The 21,728-nt window shown below is 46.6% G+C and overlaps 1 protein-coding gene across 1 annotated transcript; it reads left to right on the top strand.

Moving 5' to 3' along the window:
- Positions 1–254: 254 nt before the first annotated feature.
- On the top strand, positions 255–5,537 carry LOC120817938 (uncharacterized). The gene is made up of 14 exons (XM_040174624.2): positions 255–583; positions 690–1,028; positions 1,260–1,388; positions 1,630–1,797; positions 1,911–1,981; positions 2,057–2,303; positions 2,387–2,470; positions 2,575–2,649; positions 2,944–3,072; positions 3,185–3,349; positions 3,583–3,635; positions 4,719–4,821; positions 4,902–4,932; positions 5,039–5,537. Exons 1-14 carry the CDS (start codon positions 526–528, stop codon positions 5,094–5,096), a joined length of 1,710 nt encoding a protein of 569 aa, XP_040030558.2. The 5' UTR covers positions 255–525; the 3' UTR covers positions 5,097–5,537.
- Positions 5,538–21,728: the final 16,191 nt, after the last annotated feature.

Raw genomic sequence — 21,728 nt, 5'->3', positions numbered from 1 at the left:
TCTAGTAAACCAGACCTTTCTATTTCCATCAGTGTCGTATTTCAGGACATACTGAGATCTAAATATATATCGATCTGAGAAATGAAGATTACAATTAAATATCTACAACTGTTTTGTTTCTTGCTCAGTTGCTAATGGTAAAGTTAGCTTCAGAGAATTTTCAGAGTTATTTTGAATATATTTTAACAAATATGTTTTAAGTGTGTGTGCTGAGTTTCACTGCAGAATGGATGCACAGCTATCCTTCGCTCGCCACAAGCCCTGAGAATAAACAAGAGTGAAGGCTGTAAATTAATAACCTTCAAAATGAAACTTGTGTCTTAATGCTGGGATAAGGAACCAAAACCACAGAAAAGGAAGCGTCTCTTTTCTACATTCCACTTCTGCCAGCAAAAGTTGTTTGTGTGAGCACATTAAGGACGGCGTCATGTGATCTGGAAGGATTTCAAAGCTGAAGCGGCACTGTGGTTTGGATCAGTGTGTCTTAGCTGGTGAACCAAATCCTGATTCTGAGACAAGCGTAAAATGACTTTTCAAGGACGACTCCATCTGTGTTGCAATCTCCTCTTTTGTCTTCTCCTGGGTAAGACTGTCACGAGTAATGATTTGTACTCTCATTTAAATTATAATTAAACGCTTTCCTTTAATATGCCAACATTACTAAATGTTCCTCGTTGCTGTATTTTCAGGTTGTGCGTCTGCAGATCACATCATAGCCACGGTGGGAGAAGACGTGACTCTGATATGCAACTATGATGCTGAGCAGTACGGCAAGCTTTCCGCATGCTGGGGACAGGGAGCCGTCCCCAGCAGGGGATGTGCCAACGAGGTGATCCGGTCCGACGGGACATCAGTAACCGGCAGGCTGTCGGAGCGTTACGAGCTCAAGGGGGATGTTGGTGTGGGAGACGTGTCGCTGACCATCAGGCAGGTGGAGGAGGGCGACTCCGGGACGTATGGATGCCGTGTGGAGATACCGGGCTGGTTCAACGATCACAAGCACCAGCTGACTCTCACGGTGGTGGCAGGTGAGACGGACGGGATGAGATGATGAGATGATTTGTAGCAAAGTGAGTTGTGGAATTAAGAGAAGAGAAAAGGCGCACAACTTTTTACACATCAAGACTACGTCAGAGGAGTTCTCGTGTTTGAGATAACAAGCACCTGGTTTGATTGACTTTGCATTGTTTAATCTGTTGATGTATGAAGTGATTATGTATTACAGCGCTATTTAACAGTTCCTTTTCTGTGCCTTTTAGTTCGCCCTAACGCCCTGAAGGTGGAGACGAGAGAGGTGAAGGAGAGAACTGTCACTGTTGGCTGGACCCCCGTGTTTGATGGCGGCAAGCCGATCACAGCCTACAGGATTGATCTAAAAAACAAACAAGGTAAGTATTGTCTGCTTACCTTGTTTATAAATAATCTTAAAATAACTTTTGGCAGCTTATTTTTTTCCAAATCTACTTTGAGAAGGGACGTGTGGACTTCTAAATGAATGATCTGTGTTGAGTGGGGTCAGGTTGATGTATGTCCATTGTGTTTATTGTTTATTATATTACAAATTGCCCCTCAGAGATATTAAGCACCACCTTGAACCTTGGATCTAATCTCTGCATCCTTGTGGCGCAGCATCCTGGGATACCGCAGTCAGTACCGAAGTCGCAAATCCGGAACTGACTCAGCTGACTTTGGCTGATTTGCGTCCGGCCGAGCAGTACAACCTTCGCATGTTCGCCATCAACAGCGTGGGCATGAGCGAGGCCAGCAACGTTCTGACCGTCACAACTAAAGAAGCCGGTAGCGTCAGTCATAGCTGGTGGTTTTCTGAAATGATTACAATGGAGCAGAACTAAAATAGCGTCCCATTAAAGATGACGTGCGGCCTCTTAAAGATGTGATTTTCTTTGCAGCGCCAGCGTCTCCTCCCCTGGACATGCAGCTGAAGGGCCTCACTCCTCACAGCATCCAGGTCACTTGGAAGGTAAAGTCGAAATTGTGAAATCTAATTTACAAGACAAAATGATCTTAATTTAACGAAGTGTTTTCTCCTGAGCAGCCGCCGAGGCTCGATCACAGAAACGGGATTCTTCGGAGTTACAGCGTGAGCTACAGGGAGTACGACGCCGCCGGCCGGCACTTCAAAAGGTGGCAGCACTCAAGTGTGGCGGCCACGCGGGACGTGGAGAGCGTCGTCCTGAGCAACCTGAGGCCTTCTACCGCGTACGGCGTGATTGTACAGGCCAAAAACAATGCAGGAGTAGGACCCGCATCGACGGCACCGCTCTGCTCCACTCTGGATGAAGGTGAGAAAGGAAACACGAGAAGATACTAAAACTATCAAATCGAGTCATTTGAAGAAGATCCACTTTTTTTTTTCTGTTACAAGTCAAAACGTCGACAGCTTCAACTATCAAATCGTCTTCCTCTGCGGCCACAATCTGGATGCAGGAGACTACGCGTTCCACCTCAGGTGCTTATTGTGTAGATGAATCCTAATCATGAACCATTTATTAACATCTTGAGAACTGCAGAAATACAGTTGGATTGGAAACTTTGTCTTTATTCTTTCCCAAGGTCACATAACTTCAACAACTGAGACTGTTACTGCTGCCACTGGTGGGAGAGAAAGTACCGCAGGAACCTCGTCAGGTACTTGATGTGTGTGTTTCTGGAGTTTCTCCAGTGACACTAAAGTGTTACTGTCAATGCGTCATTTTCTATTTCAATCTTTATGTCTGCATGAACTTGAATGAATGGCGATGCCAAATTCAAGTAAGATCGTTGTTACAGTGTCTAGTTGCATAATTGTATGTCACAACTTTAATGCCGATGGAATTTCCATATTAAGTAAAGTTTAAAACAAATGTCTGATAAAGAAACGTGTTCAAAGTCAAAAAACTAAACAGAGCTGCGGAAAAAAGTCTAAATTTCTGTGTCTCCCAGTGCTCCCGGATCCCCCAGTGATCTACTTAACGGAGGTCAAAGACAGCACGATTTCCCTCTTCTGGATTCCCGGCTTTGGGGGCGACACCGACATCACCGGCTATTACCTGGAGTGTAAAGCAGTGAACGGTATGAGACACTTTCGATGGAGTGATTAAACCACTTTTCTGTAACTTACATTCTGGTTGTGAAGGCATCTGGTGATATAACATTAAATACAGTTTCCCTTTCTCCTCCTCAGCCTCGTGGGATAACACAAAGATGGTTGTTGACTTTAGTGCCAACCAGACAGAGGCCACAGTAATAGAGATGTATCCCTCAACATACAACATCCGCATGTTTGCCCAGAACAGTCTGGGCACCAGTAAAGCCAGCAATATCCTCACCATCACCACCAGAGAAGCAGGTGCAGTGATTCTGTTGTTTCTTCTGGGGTTATTCTCATTGGCTGCGTGGTTTCTGACTCCTCGGTGAGCTGAGGCTCGTTAGGTCAAGTAGTGCAATCACAGTTCCTCAGAGGACAGGAAACCCCCTTGGATATTCGCAATAATGTATTTCTTCTTTTTTCGCCTCTCGAGCTGTTTTTCTGAAAAGCAACACTTTCAAAATGTGGCTATTTTCCTTTGTGTGTGTTGAAAGGTCATGGGAGGGATGATCTCCTCACCACCGTATCTATGGACACTCATGCTGCTGTAAGTAAACAACGGCTTCAAAATCAATTTAGATTTGAACAAGAACGTGTGAAATCAGTGGTGGAACAAGAGGTCACCAGTAAAAGTTCAATACTTCAGTGTAGAAATCTCTCTGTTAACATTCCTGCATTCAACATCTCACTAAAGTATAAATATTGGCAGTTACCAATGGAAATGGTAACTGTTCACATATATATAAGGAGATCATCGACACATAATGAGAGATGTTTCTGCATCAGCCCAGAAAGGACAAAACAACCACTGGCTCTGATTATGGCCGTTTGTTTATTTACTTTTTCCCGTCTGCCTCCAATCCTACGCTACGATGTCCCATGCAGCATAGGCGTTGTGCCACATGTCATATTTGTACAAGTATAAATTAGCCTAAAAGGGAAGTGGTCAAAGTAGTAGAAGGAACTTAAAATTGTCCTTACGCAGAGCACCACTGAGCTGCCCGCTCAGCAAGAAAGGGCCATTCAGCGGTGAGAGAAGCACAGTTGAGCATTGAGCATTTTATGTCACACTTCACGGCTGAGTGAGGACTCACAAACGCAGAGGCCGACACTGGAGACCAGATTTGACTTTAAACAACAGGTGGTTCTTTAGCGATGAACAAAAATAAACTAACAACAACTCCAACCGGGAGCGAGCAAATTCCACAAAAGGGGCAGTCGGTCATTAACACGATACAGAGCATTGTCACGAGAGAGACACGATATGATGACAATCTGACAACTGCAGCGGGGAAGACGGGGGAGTATGTATGGGTGGGCTGTGATGTGGCATTTGGAGGCAGCTGGGTGGACGAGGCAGATCAGGGGACAGACACACAGAGACACATGAGGCCATGAGACGTTTTAGAGGCCCAAACTGTGTCAAAAGGACAGCAAATGGTGCCAGACATTTGACTCCGAATCAAAGGTTTTGTTTCTCCCCCTGATTGAATCAGTAGCCCCCCCCCCCAAAAAGCAAGGATTTGAGGCTCTATACCTCATTGTGACGCTCTGCATCCTCTGTCATTGCAACTGTCGTGTTCATAAGAGTGAAGGCAGCGTTAAACTCTTATTGAATCCTCTCTGCTAGGCAAGTGTGGAGGAGAGTAAAAGTCATCACCTAGCAGCCACCGTGGTGCCATTGGTGCTGGTGGTGACGGCTGTTGCCATAGTAGCCATGTGGCAGCTGCGGCGTGAGTATTCCTAACAGTATAAACTCAATTTAAGTTGGACAGAGGTTCTTTATTTGATCTGATGCTTACTCTCTCTGTAGGAATAAAACAGAAAAAAGGCAGCCTGAGCATGTGAGTCAGTTGCACGGTTTGTCACATTTGTGTAGAGAACGTCTCTATTCGCAAATAAATGTTATTGCTTCCGATTGATTGAACCACAACTTTTTCTCGTGTGCAGGTGGCTGACCAACGAAGCTCTACGTCACAGAGGCGCAGAGTCACTACAAGAGCTGTAAAACTTGTTGCCCACTATTTAGCCTACAAGTCAAACATGCAGAGGCCTTTTTTTCAAAATTTGCAAAATGAGGTTATAAATGTTTACATTTTATGTCATTAAGAGAAAAAAAACGTGTGTTTTTTTCTCTAAACTCTCGATACCAGAAATGAAGTTAGTCTGGTTGTTTCTTCTCTTTCTAACAATATGTATCAGTTTATGCTCTACTAACCTTCAAAAAGTCATTCTACTTTAGGCTCTAGTAACAAATGTCCAAAGTGTTTGTTAAGCAAAATTCTATTTAGTGTGATGTAAAAAAAATGAATATGTATATCAGCAACAAATGTACCAAATGCGGCTTTAGAAAAAAGTTTAACCACAGATGCTTGCTTCGTGAAAATAAGCTAATGAATTTAAGATGACATTGTTGAAAAATCAAGTTCCATTAAAAAGAATTTCTCTACCCTTTCTTTTTTATTATTTTTTTTATAAAAGCTATTAGTATAAAAATCCTCCCACGGCTAAACTCTTGTCAGTAGTCTAGACTCTGGTGAACATATTACAAATACTGAGGAACTGATGTTTTTAACCAATTAATTTCCGTTAAACCCAAACACTAAAATGATATTTGATATAAAATTATATTTGATATAAATATCATTAGGCCGCCATTTCCGCTCCCGCAACTCGCACAACCAGTGAGCGCCAGCATCCGGTTACCGCCGCCGGGGGGCGCCAGAGTACCGCAGTACTGTCGATCCGATCCTCCTGCAGACTCACTCGGATCACTTAAAAGTCACCTCATCAGCGGCTCAGTTCTCCTCAGAGAGGCACGGCAGCCAGCTGGATTTCCATCCATCTGTCCTGTAGATCTCTTAATTGTCCTAATTAAGGAGACGAGGATGAGGAGGAGATCTGATACCTCTGTGGGGCTCTGAGGCAGCTGCTTGCGAGGGAGTCTCTTACAAATGGGGGATCGCGGGGGGGATACCCAAGCTTGTGTCCCAGTGGGGACTATATGGCCCAATAGGGATGTTTATGAATTGATGTATTGATGTGAATGAATGTTGAAAAAGGGGCTTCCGCTTCCTTTTCTGCTTGTTTATATCTTTTTGGAACCGTTGCTTTTGTTGCTTCTGCACTCGCATGCCTTAGTGCCACACTTCCTGAGAAGTTGACCAACTGTCCACGGTGTTGTAAATATGGCTTGATTGTTCTTTTGCAGTGGTAAGTCATCATAAACTCAGACTTGCAGACGCACAAAGTCACCGTGCGGCGTGAGACCGTGGGCCTGTAAACACAACTCGACCACATCCCCCCCTCTCCGGTCTCCTCGCTTCCGATGTCCCTTCTTTCTCCTCGGCCTCCTCACGCTGGCTTTGCTAACACAAACACTGGTGCCCTTCTGTTCTGGTGCTTTCCTCTGTCTCTCTCCACCGCTCCACCTCCTTTCCTTTCATCCATCTTCTTCTCCGTTTAAGCCCCGCTGATTACGCTGTGTAGAAGGTACATTGACTGAGGAAAGAGGCAAGGAAGGTTGCGGGTAGCGTTGGTTTGGTGACTTTGATGAGGTCGCTTTGATTCACCGCAGCCAAAAAACAGTTTACCTCCCAGCCACCTCCACCCCCCTCCACCCCCACCGCTTCTCCGGGCCCCCCTGGGACCACGCTTGCCACTCGTTAACCGCACAAGGCCACAAACTAGTCCATCCGACAAGTTGGGAAACAAATGGAAAGAGCTGATTTTGCTTAACGATATGTCATAGCCCCCAACTATTTTTTTTCACCCCGTTCCGGAGTGAACCCCACCCCCCCAAACCCTTCACCTATTTCAAACATCCTCTGAGACCAAACATCCATTAGGACAACAAAACTACGCTCCTCATGCAAGCCATTAGCCAGAGCTGGGTCAGCTGTAGCTGGTAAAGGCTTCAATGGGACTGCAGGTGGGAGATTGAGGAGGAAGGGGGGGAGTGTATGGTCATAATAATGGTAAGAGTATTAACATTGGGGACAGAGTTAGCACTGTAATAAATCATGCACTGTGGTTCTGGCCACATCAAGGCACCAGCCTTCAGGAAGTGGAGACCCTGAACAGTACCGCACACACCAAAGGCTGAGCTCAACAGGAGGGGCTGGTCTGCAGGCCTCGTTGCTCCAGAACGGATGCACCGTTCTGGGCCCGAGGAGCTGCCAGATGTTGGCCCTCTTGGAGGGGCCTTATAAATTTGCCAACAGCAGCGCGGATGTGAGTATTGAACTGATGAAAAAATGAAAGGGGCAGTTTGTGAAAGTGTGCAGAATTCTGGGGTACGGCCCATTTGCTGATGAAAGACACACTTATTGAATCAAATATTTTCCGAACCTCCTTTTCATCTTGTTAAAGCTAAACCATCCCTCAGAATGAAGACGGGTAGAAATCCTAGAATCAGATCCACAAGTTTTACTTAAACTTGGAAGGAAAATCTGATCCCACAGTGACTGCTAAGAAACTTGTTGAGTACGCTCTAAAAGTCACCCGAAAATGATCTCCATTCAGATCATGCATTCGTGTGTGTGTTGATGTGATCTGATTAGCCAACCTGAGCCAGATGGAAGGTAGAACACGTGGTTGAAGGTCAGACATAACTGTTACCATGGAGACATCACCAAGTAGACCAAGTATACCAAGTACAAATAACACTGCCGAGGGACCTGCATCAGCCCTGTCCTTGTGTGTGTATGAGTGTGTGTGTGTGTGTGTGTGAGAGAACATTAGTGTGTATCTGAATGGTTTTACATGTGTTCACGAGCGCAATTGTCATTTTCAATTACCACTCTGCAGTATGCGTTTGAGAATCTACACAGGCATTAAGATTCATTTTCTGATTATTTATTGCTGCTTCTCAATCCCCAAAACTGGAGATAGTATTAGATATTACAAGTTAAATAACTAATTACAGAATAAGGGAAAACTTTTGAACAAAATACTTTTCAAAGGTTGCTCTAAAAAGATCTAACGATGTTCCTGCATTCTTTTGTATATTAAACATTGTGGATGCATAAAGTACGTATGCAATCTGGACACGTTGATGAGATCTATCATAGCTTAAGATATGCTCAATAGTGAAATGCTAAGTGGCAAATTTCAACCTCGGAGGTCTAAGTTTCCATAGAAACACACTTTGTATGGAAGTAGCGAGTTTATCAAATGCTGAAAGAAATCATTTGGCAGCCAGTCATTGAGGACAGAAATAGCTGTACTGACAAGCTTGTTGCCTCCCTTTTGCACACCCATAATCCCTAATGCTCGCAGATATTTCCATAAACGTTTGAACATCCCAAACCATATCTTGTACGATTCACATCACCCGTCACCTCTCATTCAAGCAGCATTAAGTGTCAGATCGCTTTGAACAGAGGCGCGGGTCTTAATCTGTTTAAATGTGCTTCGTTCTCTGCACCACACCACTGACTTCTTGCTTTTTTAGACACCTGCCCAGAGGCAAAGTTCTAGAAAGGAGAGGCGTCAAATTGGAAGATCTCCATCGTCCTGGCAGCCGAACACAGTGGAAGTCTTGGATCTGTTCAGGGGGATTGGACCAGCTGAGCTCTGCCATGGAAGACAAGTCACTGGCGCTGTGGAATGGGAGAAAGAGTGAGGAGGGCTGCAGGGAGTGAGGGTAAAGTAGAGGAGGAGGGAGGGAGGGAGGAGGGGGGAGGTAATCACATCAGGGGATTAGTGGCTGTTATTAATGGAGGATAAGGCTCTTTGCTGTCACTCTCTCACACACACACACACACACACACACACACACACACACACACACACACACACACATATAGCCTGTCGGTCTGTCTGTCTGTTACACAGCAGCATCTCCTCATTCAACCTCTGGCCTACGGCGATGCACTGTGATTTTGATTTGTAATATTCTAGCTACCTACTTCATGAGGGAGAAAAATGATCTGCTGCCGTTTCTAAATCTGTGTGTGAGCGCTGGCGTGCCACCCAATGAAAGATGGCCATTCAGCGGTGAACAAACAAGACATTTGTCTAAAGTCTTGCATCACCTCGGGGGGAAGACACTGTGGAAATGTGCTTTGCCAGGCATCTTCTTTGCTGTTATTTTCAGTCTCCGTGTGACTCACAAGATCCAAACTTCTTGGCAAGATTTAAAAAAAAAAGAAAAAGAAACCTTTAGGACCTTTAGGACACCTGTCATTTAAGCCACGTACACCGAGACATCAATTGACAAACTGCGTTTCTCCACCCGGATACACACGCGCATTCAAACGGGGGTTGAAGAAGAGCAAATGGTGTGGAATTTTTAGCCTTTATAAACCTACACACACACACACACAAACACACGCACGCGCACAGGCACATGACAGTCACAATGGCTTCTCAGTGAGCCGACGTACGGGCTAAAGAGCCACATTTGCACGCTCTTTCATCAGTGAGAATTTGCCTGGCAGAGAGCGACAAAGACACCAGCGTCGCACCGTGAGCTGCACACACAGCTGCACCACTAGTTTCATCATCCAAATGGAGTTTCACAGCAGTGGCGAGGAAGCCAAAAGTCCCTGAACCCTGTCGTAATCACTCCGGAGCCGACTCAAACAGACGCAATCAACGCGCAGACTGAGCATAACGGGAGGGAAGGATGAGAAACTGCCTCCAGTTCATTTTGGCCAAAGGTGTCTGCAAAATGTATAATCAGGATTGTGGATCTGATGCCCGTTTAGTTTGTTTGTTGATCATCCTAAAACAGAGCAACCAACTTGTTGAATTAAAGGTGCAGTTGCTTAAATACATTGGAAATTTGTTGCTCTTTCCCCCAAATAAGTAAACAATGCTAAAAGTACAACTATCTGCTTTTTTTCTTTACAGGGCTGTTTTTTTAAAAGTTGGTCCCTATGAAGAGATAGAACCAAAGGCCCTGCGGGGATACACACACACACGCACACACACACACACACACGCCAATCTTTCAGTCTGTCAGCTCCGTGCTCATAATCACATCATATCCCCTCGCGTTCCCGTGCACACAACCCCCCCCCCCCCCCCCCCGCCCCCCCTGCCTCGCTTCGCTGCAGAGGGGGGAGAAATGTGAGATTCCTCCCAAACGCTATCTAAGATTAAGGCTTTGTGTTTTACATGCGTTATCGTTGCTTCCCTTCGTTATCCCGTCCCTGCTTTTGTCTCAGCCTCCTCCTCTAATTAGAATCTTGTCCCTTTCATTCCTCCGCGCGCCTTTCTTACACCTGCGAGAGCGAGGAGAGGAAGAGCGAGGAGGAGGAGGAGGAGGAGGAGAATAAGGAAAGAGCGGCGAGGGGAAAGATGAAAAGGCCGCCACACGGAGCGAGTGGCGCAGCGCGGTGGAATGCGGCGTCTGAGGGGAGGATGAAGGCGCTTGTCACGTCTCATCACACAAACGTACACGCACACGCACGCACAGGGCGCAGCAGAGACACACACACACACACACACACACACACACACACACACACACACACACACACACACACGCACGCACGCACGCACACACAGTCCCGCTGAGCCGAGCTTTGAAAAGAAGAAAGTGCAAAGGGAATGAAAAAGAAGAGAGAAGAACAAGCAAGGAGAAGCCACCGTGTTGGATGTTTCATTTTGACCCATATTTGTCCTGACGCGTGAATCAAACAGGCGCTGAGAAGCCCACCGCATCCGGCAAGGCAAAGGCGTTACAGGAAATATGTGAAGCAGATCAACCCGAGCGCTGGTGGCGTGAACTGTAATTAGGAACGGCAAATAATAACAATAATACAATGTACACAATGTTAAGGCAACTAAGCCGACATGCCAGTGCCCCCTTTTTGTATGTATGAACTGCTCTAACGAGCGCACAGTCACAGACTCTCGCTCGCTTGCCTTCCTCGTCCCGTGCCCCCCCCCCCTCTCCCTCTCTCTCTTCCCTCCCCTCCAGCCAAGTTCGGCGCTGTCTGTGCGCTGGCCCGCGGCGTGGCCTCCCCGGCTGTTTGTGCGCGAGGTGGGGGCCGGCCGGCTGGCACCGCGCCTGCGTGTGCGGTCAGGCCGTGTTTACGTCTGTCTGGCCCCGCAGCCTGGAACCTGGAGCTCTGCGCCGCTGCATCCTGCACATCAGCCACAGCCCGGGGGGCCGACTCTTCACTCCGGCTCGGACTCCTGCAGGAATGCCCGATGAAGGGCCTCGAAGGGTCCCTTTGCATAAGTGATCCCCCCTTTTCCCTGCTCTGAAATCCTCTTGCTGTTGCCTTCCAACCATCACAGACTTCCCAGCATCTTCACATAAGAGAATCCATAAGGCGCTTTTTCGTCTGCATGTTGAGAAAACTGTATTTCTCTGATTGAATGTCTACATGTCAGTACTTAGGATTTACGTGTCAGAGAGACGTTTAACATGGAATAATCCGCCAGAAGCAGCCAAGAAGGGAGAGAATTGAATAGCGCTGGTTGCGGTTACATGACAAACAGTGTGATCTGCCTTTTGTTTTTGATAGCTGATGAATATGCATGTGGCCCCAGGAGTGACGGAGTTTAGGGTGGGGTAGAGGCTCAGAGGAGCATGTTAAACAATGGAATTACATCTCTGACATGCATCCACCGTGAGGCTGGGATTAAACACAGCACAGAGGAAAAAACAGAAAAGAAGGGAAAAGGATGGAGATGCAGAGTGAGGCGATAAAGAACGGATCCGCTGCTTATCTATTGAAGAAATGAGGGCCTCGGGGAGAAGAGGGGAGGGAGGAGATGAGGAGGGAGGTAGTGGTGGCGAAGAGAGGAAAGAGCCAGGGAGGGGACGGGGACGGGGGGAGCTGGTCGTCAATCCGATGTATTTAATTTCTTTTGCCGTTAGTGAATCATCAAGGGGATGATCCAACGGCGGATCAAAAGAACGAGCAGGGACGCGGAGAAAAAAGCAGATTAATGCAACAGAACAAAGGAGCAGTCCTAGATGATCGTAACTCCTCATCCTCCACCATCCGCTCACTCTCCCTCCTTCTGTCGTCTGTATTTTTTGGGGGCTTTTCTTCACACCCAACTTTCAGAAACGGTATGAAGCGATGAGCAAGACACGAGGGCATCGAGAGGAGTTTATCATGCTGTGGGAACAGGCTTGAAATTGGATCCCATGTCCGTCTTTCAACGCCCAATTGTCAGTAAATAACGAAACCGGGCAGCATCTGTTTCACCTTGATTTTCTTAATCTGGTTCATAGATGGGTCACCCTAAATCTGCAAAAAAGATGTGAACACCAGGTCAATGGGCAACCATCTGAAATCAGTGATTATCATCACCTTTCACCCCTTCGTGTATTTCCAGAGGCTCCACGCGGGGTTGCAGGCGGACAACTTGTTTAGTCTGAGCTGCAACGACTTTTATGAAAAGCCTACAGATCAGAGCACTATGTGTTTTGATTAGGAATCCCACAATTTCTGAGTGCTCATGTTTTAAGTAAAACCATAGACTGTTATAATCCAGTGCAGCCGTATAGTTCCCCTTGAGTGGCGAGGGTTTGCGGTGGTGTCTTTAGTGTTTTTGCGTTGTGTTGTTGTTGGCCATGGTAACGCTGCTGCGTTTGTCTTCCCGCCAGTTAGACGACAGCAGTACGGGGCATTTCTCAGAGGTTTTGGATCCAACTACTACTAAGTATTCACCTCAGAAGGATTGGATCACAATACAGTGTGTGTGTGTGTGTGTGTGTGTGTTGTGTGTAGGCGTGTGTGTTTGTAGTCGTCTGTGTGTGCACGTGTGTGAGTCAAAAAGGTGGGTGAGGGGCTCCCGAGGTCAGGCTTAAAAGGCGCTCTGAAAGACAAACTGGCAGCCAAGACGCTTTGACCGTGTCCAGTTAAAACAAATATAAGAGGCCCCAGTGATGCTGTTATAATCCCATTTTACATCTCACTGCTCCTCCTCCTCCTCCTCCTCCTCCCAACACTCTCTTTCCCTCTCACCTTTTTCTGCCTCTCCCTGTCACCTCTGTCACTCTGCCCAAACCACTGCAACACCCACACAGTTCACTACGAGGCCTCCTCATACCTGCCCGCCTTCTCCAGATGGCAGGTTGAGACTGGTGCATGTACGACCTGTGTGTGTGTGTGTGTGTGCGTGCGTGTGCGCGTGTGTGTGTATTTGTGCTGTTAAACCTCTACTCCCCTTATCCCCCCTCCCCACTCCCTCCCCACTCCCTCCAGAATGAACTGCAGTCTGAAAAAGTTAAGCGATGTCCAGCCAAGCTCACGAATGGTTGACAGTCAATATTGACCGAGGGCTCAATGTCTCTCTGTGGAAACGAAGAAGGAAGAAAAAAACAAAAAAAACCCTACACCCTCAATGTCACCTCATCTGGCGCACACACAGAGAGGACAAAGTTGGCGGCAGAGGCTTGACCCATCGGCCGACCCTGGTCTGGGTATTTTCTCATCCTCCTGCTGGTGAAGAACAGGCCAGGAGAGAGGGTGAGAATACCTTCTCAGTTCTGCGAGCCAGCGGCGAGAGACGGATGGCACTGAGACACTGATGCTGAAGTTTGAAGGTGCATCGTTAACCGCTCTTTGCCAAAACGACTATCACAAAGCGGTCTTCGTGCTCGTGTAGTGTGGAGCTCAACTTCATTTCAGAGAGTTTGCTTGTCTGGAAGGAGAAAAGTAAACAAAAGTATCGTACGTGCGTGCAGTGATGTATAAGTACGCTGCTGTGTTCTTTCTCCTCTGTGTTGTGTGTTTGTCGGCACAAACACACAACATTGAAGGAGACAGGCTGCCTCCTGACAGTTATTTGCTAGTTTTGGTCTTTCTGTGCTCTAACTTTCTGTCTCTCTTCCTCTCCCCAAATTACCCCTGGAGGTATGAGCGAGGGCAAACACCACTGCTGAGGAAAAGGCGCACGACACGCCGCCTGTTATTGCGAGTAACTTCCCGCTCTGTCTTCCTCTCATCTGTTGATCTGTGCGGCTCGTATGATTCCCTCCATGTCAGCCATCTGGGTTCTGTAGAGACGGCGTGTTTGATTTGTATGTATTTTCCGCACAAAGCCGAGTAAGCGTTGTACCGGAGCTTTACATCCCGGAGACTCGCATTACACATTCTGGTTTAAATCCAGAGAAGTGTTTGTTACAGCTGGGTCAGCTGCTCTGTCAGTGCATTACAGAGGAAATTACACCATCGCAACAATGAAAGTGCCGGTCCTCCGAGGGCTTGGGAAGGGGCGACGGGCGCCTGCGAGCGTAGGAGTTGGATATTGCAGGAATTCATTTCGAGTTCCATCAATTATCCAGCTCATTGGCCAAGGTGAGAAGCCACCAGCTTGAGCATCGCGGTTTTAGCCTTGCTCAGGAGACTGAACTGATACTAAGTGATTTATTCATGACACCTCATCTCCGTCTATTTTCCTCCCCCATGAATACGAGCCGCCTTTGCAATAAAGAATTTTTTGGTTTGCCTGTTTTTGAAGAACCCCACTGCTCCCAGACAAGTTGATGATGGATAGATAGATAGATAGATGGAGGCAGAGGGAGAGACGGACCGACGGACGGCCTGAACATCTGAGGTTGCTACAGCCAAGCATATGTCAGTCATGCATGGTCACACACTGCACCATAATCACAGATGTCCTTGGTTTTCATCAAAGCCCCTCATTTTCACTGTTCACATCTTATAACCGCACCCCCCCATCTCAGTCTCACACAGCACACCTGCACTCAATATGAGCTCCCTCCTCTCCCCACCACTTCACACATGCACACGCACACACTTTGGAGGACCTGCTCCAAAGCGGCCCTCAGCCTGGTCACCACTGTCACGTGTCCACCAACAGGCATTACACATGAGCGACCCCCTCCTGCACCCACCTTCTTTCATTCAGCCTGGAGTTTCATTACAGCAGGATATCCTGAACATTTCACATTTCCTTCAGTTGTGCAGCAGATGTGCTCAACTGGCACCAAGTGAAAGAGAGGGAAAGCTGGAAATGCTCTCGGTCGGCCAATGAAGAAATTGCCGGCTACCAGTTCACGTCCGCGTGCTTCCTCTTTTCTCTTCACATTAAATGGCATGTTTGTTCACTTCCGCACTGCCGCATCCCCAAGGCGACGGCTGACCCGGGCTGCTGTGGCTTATGCCCAAAGGCGACCGGGCCCTCGTTCCTTCGTGGCCAGGGGCCGTCCGTCCCAATTGATTCCGTCCAAGCCTCACCTCCATGTTTCTTTGATGAGTTCTGTCCAGATTGGTTAGCGTGAGTTAACTCTCCATCTCGATCAACACTTTCCCACAGCCAAGGAACACAGTCAGGCCCTTTTGTGATAACCACTGAACATACCTTTCATTGTCGACATCTGGTGCAAGCCAAGTTTTTCCTTGATATTCTGTGGAATTCTGGAAATCCCAAATATATTTAGATTTTAAATTTAGAGAACACATAGACACACAATCTCAAATGCTTTTACATTCTACTTATAATATAACTTGTTTACACCCCCCCCCCCCCCCCCCCCCCACTAAAAAGTCCCAATGTTCTGGAATGTGCAGAGAAAAGCACCGTGAAGCCCAAGTGTGTTTGCAAACCTATAAATAAAGGTGGCGGTGGGGAGTGTGGTTGACCATAATTACACAGGCTCTGTTAAAGGCGAGGCGCGCTCTCTGTTTGTCTGTCTGCTGGTCCCCTTACCAGTCATTGCCACTCCCATGCACATCCAAACACACACATGCACGGGCGTGCACGCACACACACAATAACACATTTATACACATCCTAAAAAAAATTCAATTTGCATGTGGAAAAAAAAAATCTTGACTTCTGATAGTCTTTTTCATAATTCAAGTATTTCAAGAAAGTTTTTTCTTTTTCGTCTTTCCCATAGATGGTATTGTTTTTCTAATGTTTGTGTCCTTGACTGAATAGAGATTTTTTGTTTCAGCTTGTAGTCTGTTGGTTGGAGGGCTGCTCAATGACTGTTGGGTTCCAGAACATTGTAGTGTAACCACATTTCTACCCCAGTTCAAAAGTTGCACTCAGTCATACATGGTTAGAGTAGCAAAACCCCTTTGTTTTGAGTCGTTTTCGCTAGGTGTATTTTCATTTGTGTTCACATGCAAAATCTCCATCTGGCCACTGTGAAATGAAGTTCACAGCATTGGAGTTGAGATGTAAACACACATTCACACAGTGTTCTCTTTCTCGCTAAGCTGCGGAGACAGACATTTACCAAACTGTGCTGTATGTCGCATATCTGTACCAGCCAAGATTGGTTTAATAGTGTGTGTGTGAGAGAGAAAGTGCACTTGCGTGTGCGTGTGTGTGAATGTGTGTAAGTGCACACAAGCAGTGTAGCAACTAGTTCGTACATCAGCCAAGATTTTCTGTTTTTAAGCAACCAGAATAACGCTGCAATTTCTATACTTCTCAGCCGCATGGTACAATTTGTTCTAAAGCGCTTGCCTTGCTGTACAAATCACAGCCACCCAGCCAATTATAGCTAGCTAAGTCTATTACCATCAACAGGCCAACTGCCAAGGCAAGAAACACATCCAACAGTTTTAATACCTTGTTTTCACACAAGCAGTTTCTCACTTCAGCTTATAAAAGCCAAATTACAAAAACAATAGCATGTACAAGAGAACCAGCCTTTTTTGGTGTAAACTGAAGTCTTGTTAAGGCTGGTGTTATTGCAGCCGGCCAATGGCCTCTGTTCCCCCCACCCTCTTTGTCCACTTGAGGTTTGGCACTAGAAGCATGCGATCTGGGAGGGTAAGACTAGATAGATAGAACATGGTCAGGGTTAGATGTTTGAATGTTGTTTGTCTGCGATGCACAATGTGAACACAATACTTGGTCCAGGTTCCTAATCACACCTTGTGTTTGCCTCAGGATTCTTTAACACTGAATGTTTGAGAGTTGGATGGTTTCCCCCACGGTGGGCAAGGATGGAACTCGCTGAAAAGCACCAGGTTAGTGAAGAAGAAGAAGAAAGTTTCCTTTATTGATCCCCTTGGGGAAATTATTCTCTGCATTTAACCCGTCCCACACAGTGGGAGCAGGGGGCTGCTGGTAAAAGGGCCCGGGAGCAGTTAGGGGTTTGGTGTCTCGCTCGGGGACACTTTGACCTGGGACATGTAGCAGCCGGGATTCAAACCGCCAACCCTGCGGTTCCTGGCGCTCCCTCTCCACTACTGTCGCCCTGGTGGGATTACTTTCCCCTTATCTATCTGCATCTATTTTTCTCAGCTGTACTCTGAAGCAGAACAGCAGGAATGTATTTTAATGCACATGAACATACCCCCCCCTCCCCTCTCCCTTCTCCCTCCATGTCAGTCTTCCTATAAACCACTGGACCTCGTAGCATTAAATATTCAGGATTGACAAATGAAAGTCTCTCTTAAAAGCTCTAACCAGTTGGCTTTTACAAGGCTGCAAAACGCCAAGACTAAAGTGGTCTAGACAGCAGGAAATCCAACTTTGAAAGAATACAACAACTGTTAAATGTCTTCCCTTTTGGTGATGGTGAATGCATTGTAGTGTCCCATATAATAAATATATTTATATATATTCTCATTTGGTTTATTACTTTCAGAAATTGAGTTGTAGCCTCCAAGATGCACTATTCAGATCCTAAGGGGGCTGGTTTAGAGTAAAGAATGGAGAGTTTCTGGAGCTTTTGATGAACGGTTATGTATCATCACGTACTTCAACTGTCTCCAACACTACGGATCATCTGCAGTTACCCCAAACCGGGGCAATATCACATTTCACCAGGGAAATGTTAGAAAATATGAAATTCCTCAATAGTTTCGGTTGAGAAATGACATTAATGTTGGACTGTAAATCAACAGTATCCAGAGGTGTCTCCTCATCTGTCTATATGCCTTTCTAAGTCTGTCTGTCTTTTTTCTGCATGGCGTCCCCTAGGTGTCACTAGAGATGTTCACGGACCAGACGAGGCCGACTTATCGCGTGTGTGTGTGTGTGTGTCCACGCGTGTGTGAAAAGTGAAGCTGCAGCTTCTCCTGTGCACTGACAGCCTCAATCCAGTTGCCGTGGTGATATCTTCTCCCAGGTGCATCAGTCACATTTACACAAACACACACTCTGTCTCTCTCCTCCTCCCAGACACACAAAGGGACACACACCTCTGTCTTTCAGGAGTCGGCTCCACTTCCTCGCATGCCTCGACACCCACAGCTGGCTGTTTGTGCCCTTCCCTCCAGTAGCTTAGACAACCATCATTAACACCAACGTCCCCGTGTTGCTACCGGTGTCACCCTCTCTCCCGGCACCGCGCACCCCGCTTTTTCCGCAGGTGTCCAACCCCCTCCCACCACCGCCCCCCGCCACCCACCGAGCTCCCGCTAATGAGAGTGAAAATGAGAACAATGGGGAGAGGAGCGCGGGGCCCCGCCAGCTCATCTGGGCTCCGTTGATCTTGTTAATTGCGTCCGTGGACGCGCTCCGCTCCCTTTGAAGTGTGTCTGAAGAGCCCGCTTCAGAGACTGGCAATTACCGCACATCATGTAATTGCTGCAAGACAGGCAGCCATATGAGGGAACTCGTGTTACTGTATGGGTGCGTGGCTGTGTGTGAGTACTGTAGGCCTGTATGTCGACCACGTGTGCACGTGAGAGTGACAGGGTAAGGAAAGACAGAGTATGGTGATGGCGATGTCTTCCGAGGCGTCGTAACAGCATGTTGAGTAATGTCCTGTCAAACCACAACACCTTCAGTGCGACATGTTAACAGCTTTGATACAGACAGTTACAGACAGTTGCATTTTGTACCGTTTTGTTAAAATAATTTACACGGATAAAAGAATTTCTTTTCACTTTTGGAATGAAATGATTTTGTTTATTCTCGCACCATTGTTGTGGTTTTAAGAGGAGGCGTCCCAGTTTACATCCTCCTCTTCGGCCTATAAATGTTTTCGAGGTCAGTGGAGCTTTGTGATTCTTTGTGGCGGGAGTGTTGTGTCTCTTCAAAGGCCACGTAAAGTCCCCGTTTATTGGTTTTATCCCTTGCCTTTGTAGACAGAAACAAGTTTTCTCTAGTTTCCTTTTGTCACGTCAGATGTTTCCACAAACCAACCAGGGATGTTAGAGGCTGCATGCTTATAGCACCGCTGAGGCAAAGAAGGAGAGTGTGCGAGAAAGTCGCACAATAGCTGTGATCAGGATCCTGCTCTATATAGGGTAGTATGAATGCTCAGTGATCAACAGCCTGATTATTACAACGCTGCTTGAAGTATTGTGCATGAACGTGCAGCGCAGCAAACAAGCGCAGATGCGAGGTGGATGAATTGTCATTCCATTCCCAGTTAAATCACGGCCAATACAAGGCTCCCATCCATCTATCCATTCATCCATCAATACAGTTTAGAGTAATGGATTCTAGAAGAAAAAGACCCCACTGTTCTGTACAAAAGACCCAGTTGTTAAACACCGCCAACCTGCTCTGAGCTACAAAGCCGCTCACTCGCCCCCCTTTGCCATAAATCAGATAATGCAACAGAAGCGGCGGTGCTGTGCTTTATGAGAGCGATAGAGCTACAGCGAGGCAACCCGGTGCTCCCACTCCCACGTCCGAATACAATTGAAAGTGGTACAGATGAAATGTACCACTCAGGGCTAACTACAGCTGCAAGATAAATACTGCGCCACACACGGCTGCGGTGGCAGACGAGGATTTGTCTGTGTGTGGTGGACCACGGGTGTGCACGTTACCAGATGTGCACATGACACGAGCACGTTTGTGTTGGTGGACGATCAGTTGCAGCTTGTGACTGAGATTAGGAAGTGATTGAAGGGCCTGGTCGAGTAACTATTTCTTTTCCTCCTTTGCGGCAATGAAACAGTTGTCGTCCAGTAGAGCAAGTCCGTGTTCCAGCATTGAGCTGTTATCTTCAGCTAAGGGATAACTACAATCAGCACGTTTACCTGGCAGGTAATCAGGACTAATAAGAAGCACTACTCGGCTGCACTTAGTCATGAGTTGCAACTGAGCTTGATGGGAATATTAATAGTTTTGCAGATATTCTTGCTGTGTATGACCAGGAGCCATTCAGCTCGAAATGCAGAACGAAGACAGTAGACCTGGCCAATCAATAATACAAGCACTTCATATCATTCGTTGTGGAATTTCACATACCCTGAGTTATCGAGGAGTTTCGAATGTTCGTAGAAGTAAGAGAAAAAGAAAGTTAGAACACACATTTTTCTATGTATATAATTGTCCAACTTAATGAAAGCACAGTGAAACCCTCCCATAAGCTCCATAAATGTCGCAAAACAAGCATTGTCAGACAGTTCCAGACGTGGGCGGCGGTTGAGACAAAACAAGTGTCTCTGTATATTATGGCGATGTTATAGACAGTTTCATACATGTTCCACCCTGAGCTGTGGCGTTATAATGCATTTACTAGTCTGTAAAACAGGTCAAATCACATGACTGGAAAGAACAGGATGAGGTTAACTGCTCCATTGACACAGCAGCCCCTCCTGAGATATTCAGACCGATAAAAAGGAGACAGAAACGTTATACATTACAAAGAATAATATACTATAGATGTGTTAAATCAACTGTGTTGTAACATGCTACATTATTTTTCTAGTGGATGGACCAGTGTAACGTAATACACACATGCACACATAAACACACACACACCTAGCAAGGAAGGATTGTACTGAGACAGCTTGCCGAAGGGCAGCCTGCCAAAAGAGTGGGAGAAAGAGAGAGAGAGAGAGAGAGAGAGAGAGAGAGAGAGAGAGAGAGAGAGAAAGGGCAGGAAAGTCCTTACATAGCCCACAGGAAGAGCTGTGTCAGGGCAGGAAGCTCCTTGTTTGGGCATGGAGGTTTCCTCTATTTGTTGGCTTCTGGAGTGCGGATCACATGGAGGCTTAAGGGAGGCTGCAGAGGTGGCGGCGGGCCTCCGTTCGGGTTGGGCCGGGCCTGCTCTCTGGTTTCAGCGCTCCCTCCGCTCTGCTTCTCTCTCCGCACAGGCCTGCAGCTAGCGGCTTATTGCTGCAGCAGACGCTTCACAGGGCAGTTCTCTGCATCGGTGACATACGTTATGGAAATGTGCCGTCTATAATGTAGCGTGACACGTGTCGCTCTATTAGGATAATCATGTATTCATCATGCATGGATCATTAAGGGGCCAAGGCATAGTGTTGAACACCTATTTGTGTTACTATTACAGTTGTGACAACACATTTGCATTTACTGACTTCGGGTCTTCAAGATTTGGGCTGTAAGTCCACTATTTTTGTACAGACGGATATGTTTCTCCATCTATGGGATGAATTGCTTTGAAGTTTGATAGAGATACACATCGATACCTGGAGAATGAATCCTACAACTTACTCTTACATTCCTCTTACTCTTACATTCAAAATGTTTAATTGGACATTGTTTTGGTTTATGACCAAATGGAGTAACTTGAAAAGCAATGACATCTGCATTAGTGTAAGCTGAATGTTAGCATGGTAACATGCTAAGATAAAACAATGAAAATGAGGCGTAAGCCTAATATCATCATGTTGCCATTCTGCAGCTGGAACTGCACACTCACTCACTCAAGAGTCACTTGAGTAATTACCAAATCTCGTTTTGCTTTAGCGGAACTGAATACAACACGCAACGGCATGGATGTATGAAGGACTTTCAGTGA

The sequence above is a fragment of the Gasterosteus aculeatus genome, chromosome 4 (assembly GCF_964276395.1).
Source record: "Gasterosteus aculeatus chromosome 4, fGasAcu3.hap1.1, whole genome shotgun sequence".
Taxonomy (NCBI): Eukaryota; Metazoa; Chordata; class Actinopteri; order Perciformes; family Gasterosteidae; genus Gasterosteus; species Gasterosteus aculeatus.
Note: the sequence above shows the minus strand (reverse complement) of the source record. Positions and strands in the feature narration are given on the sequence as shown.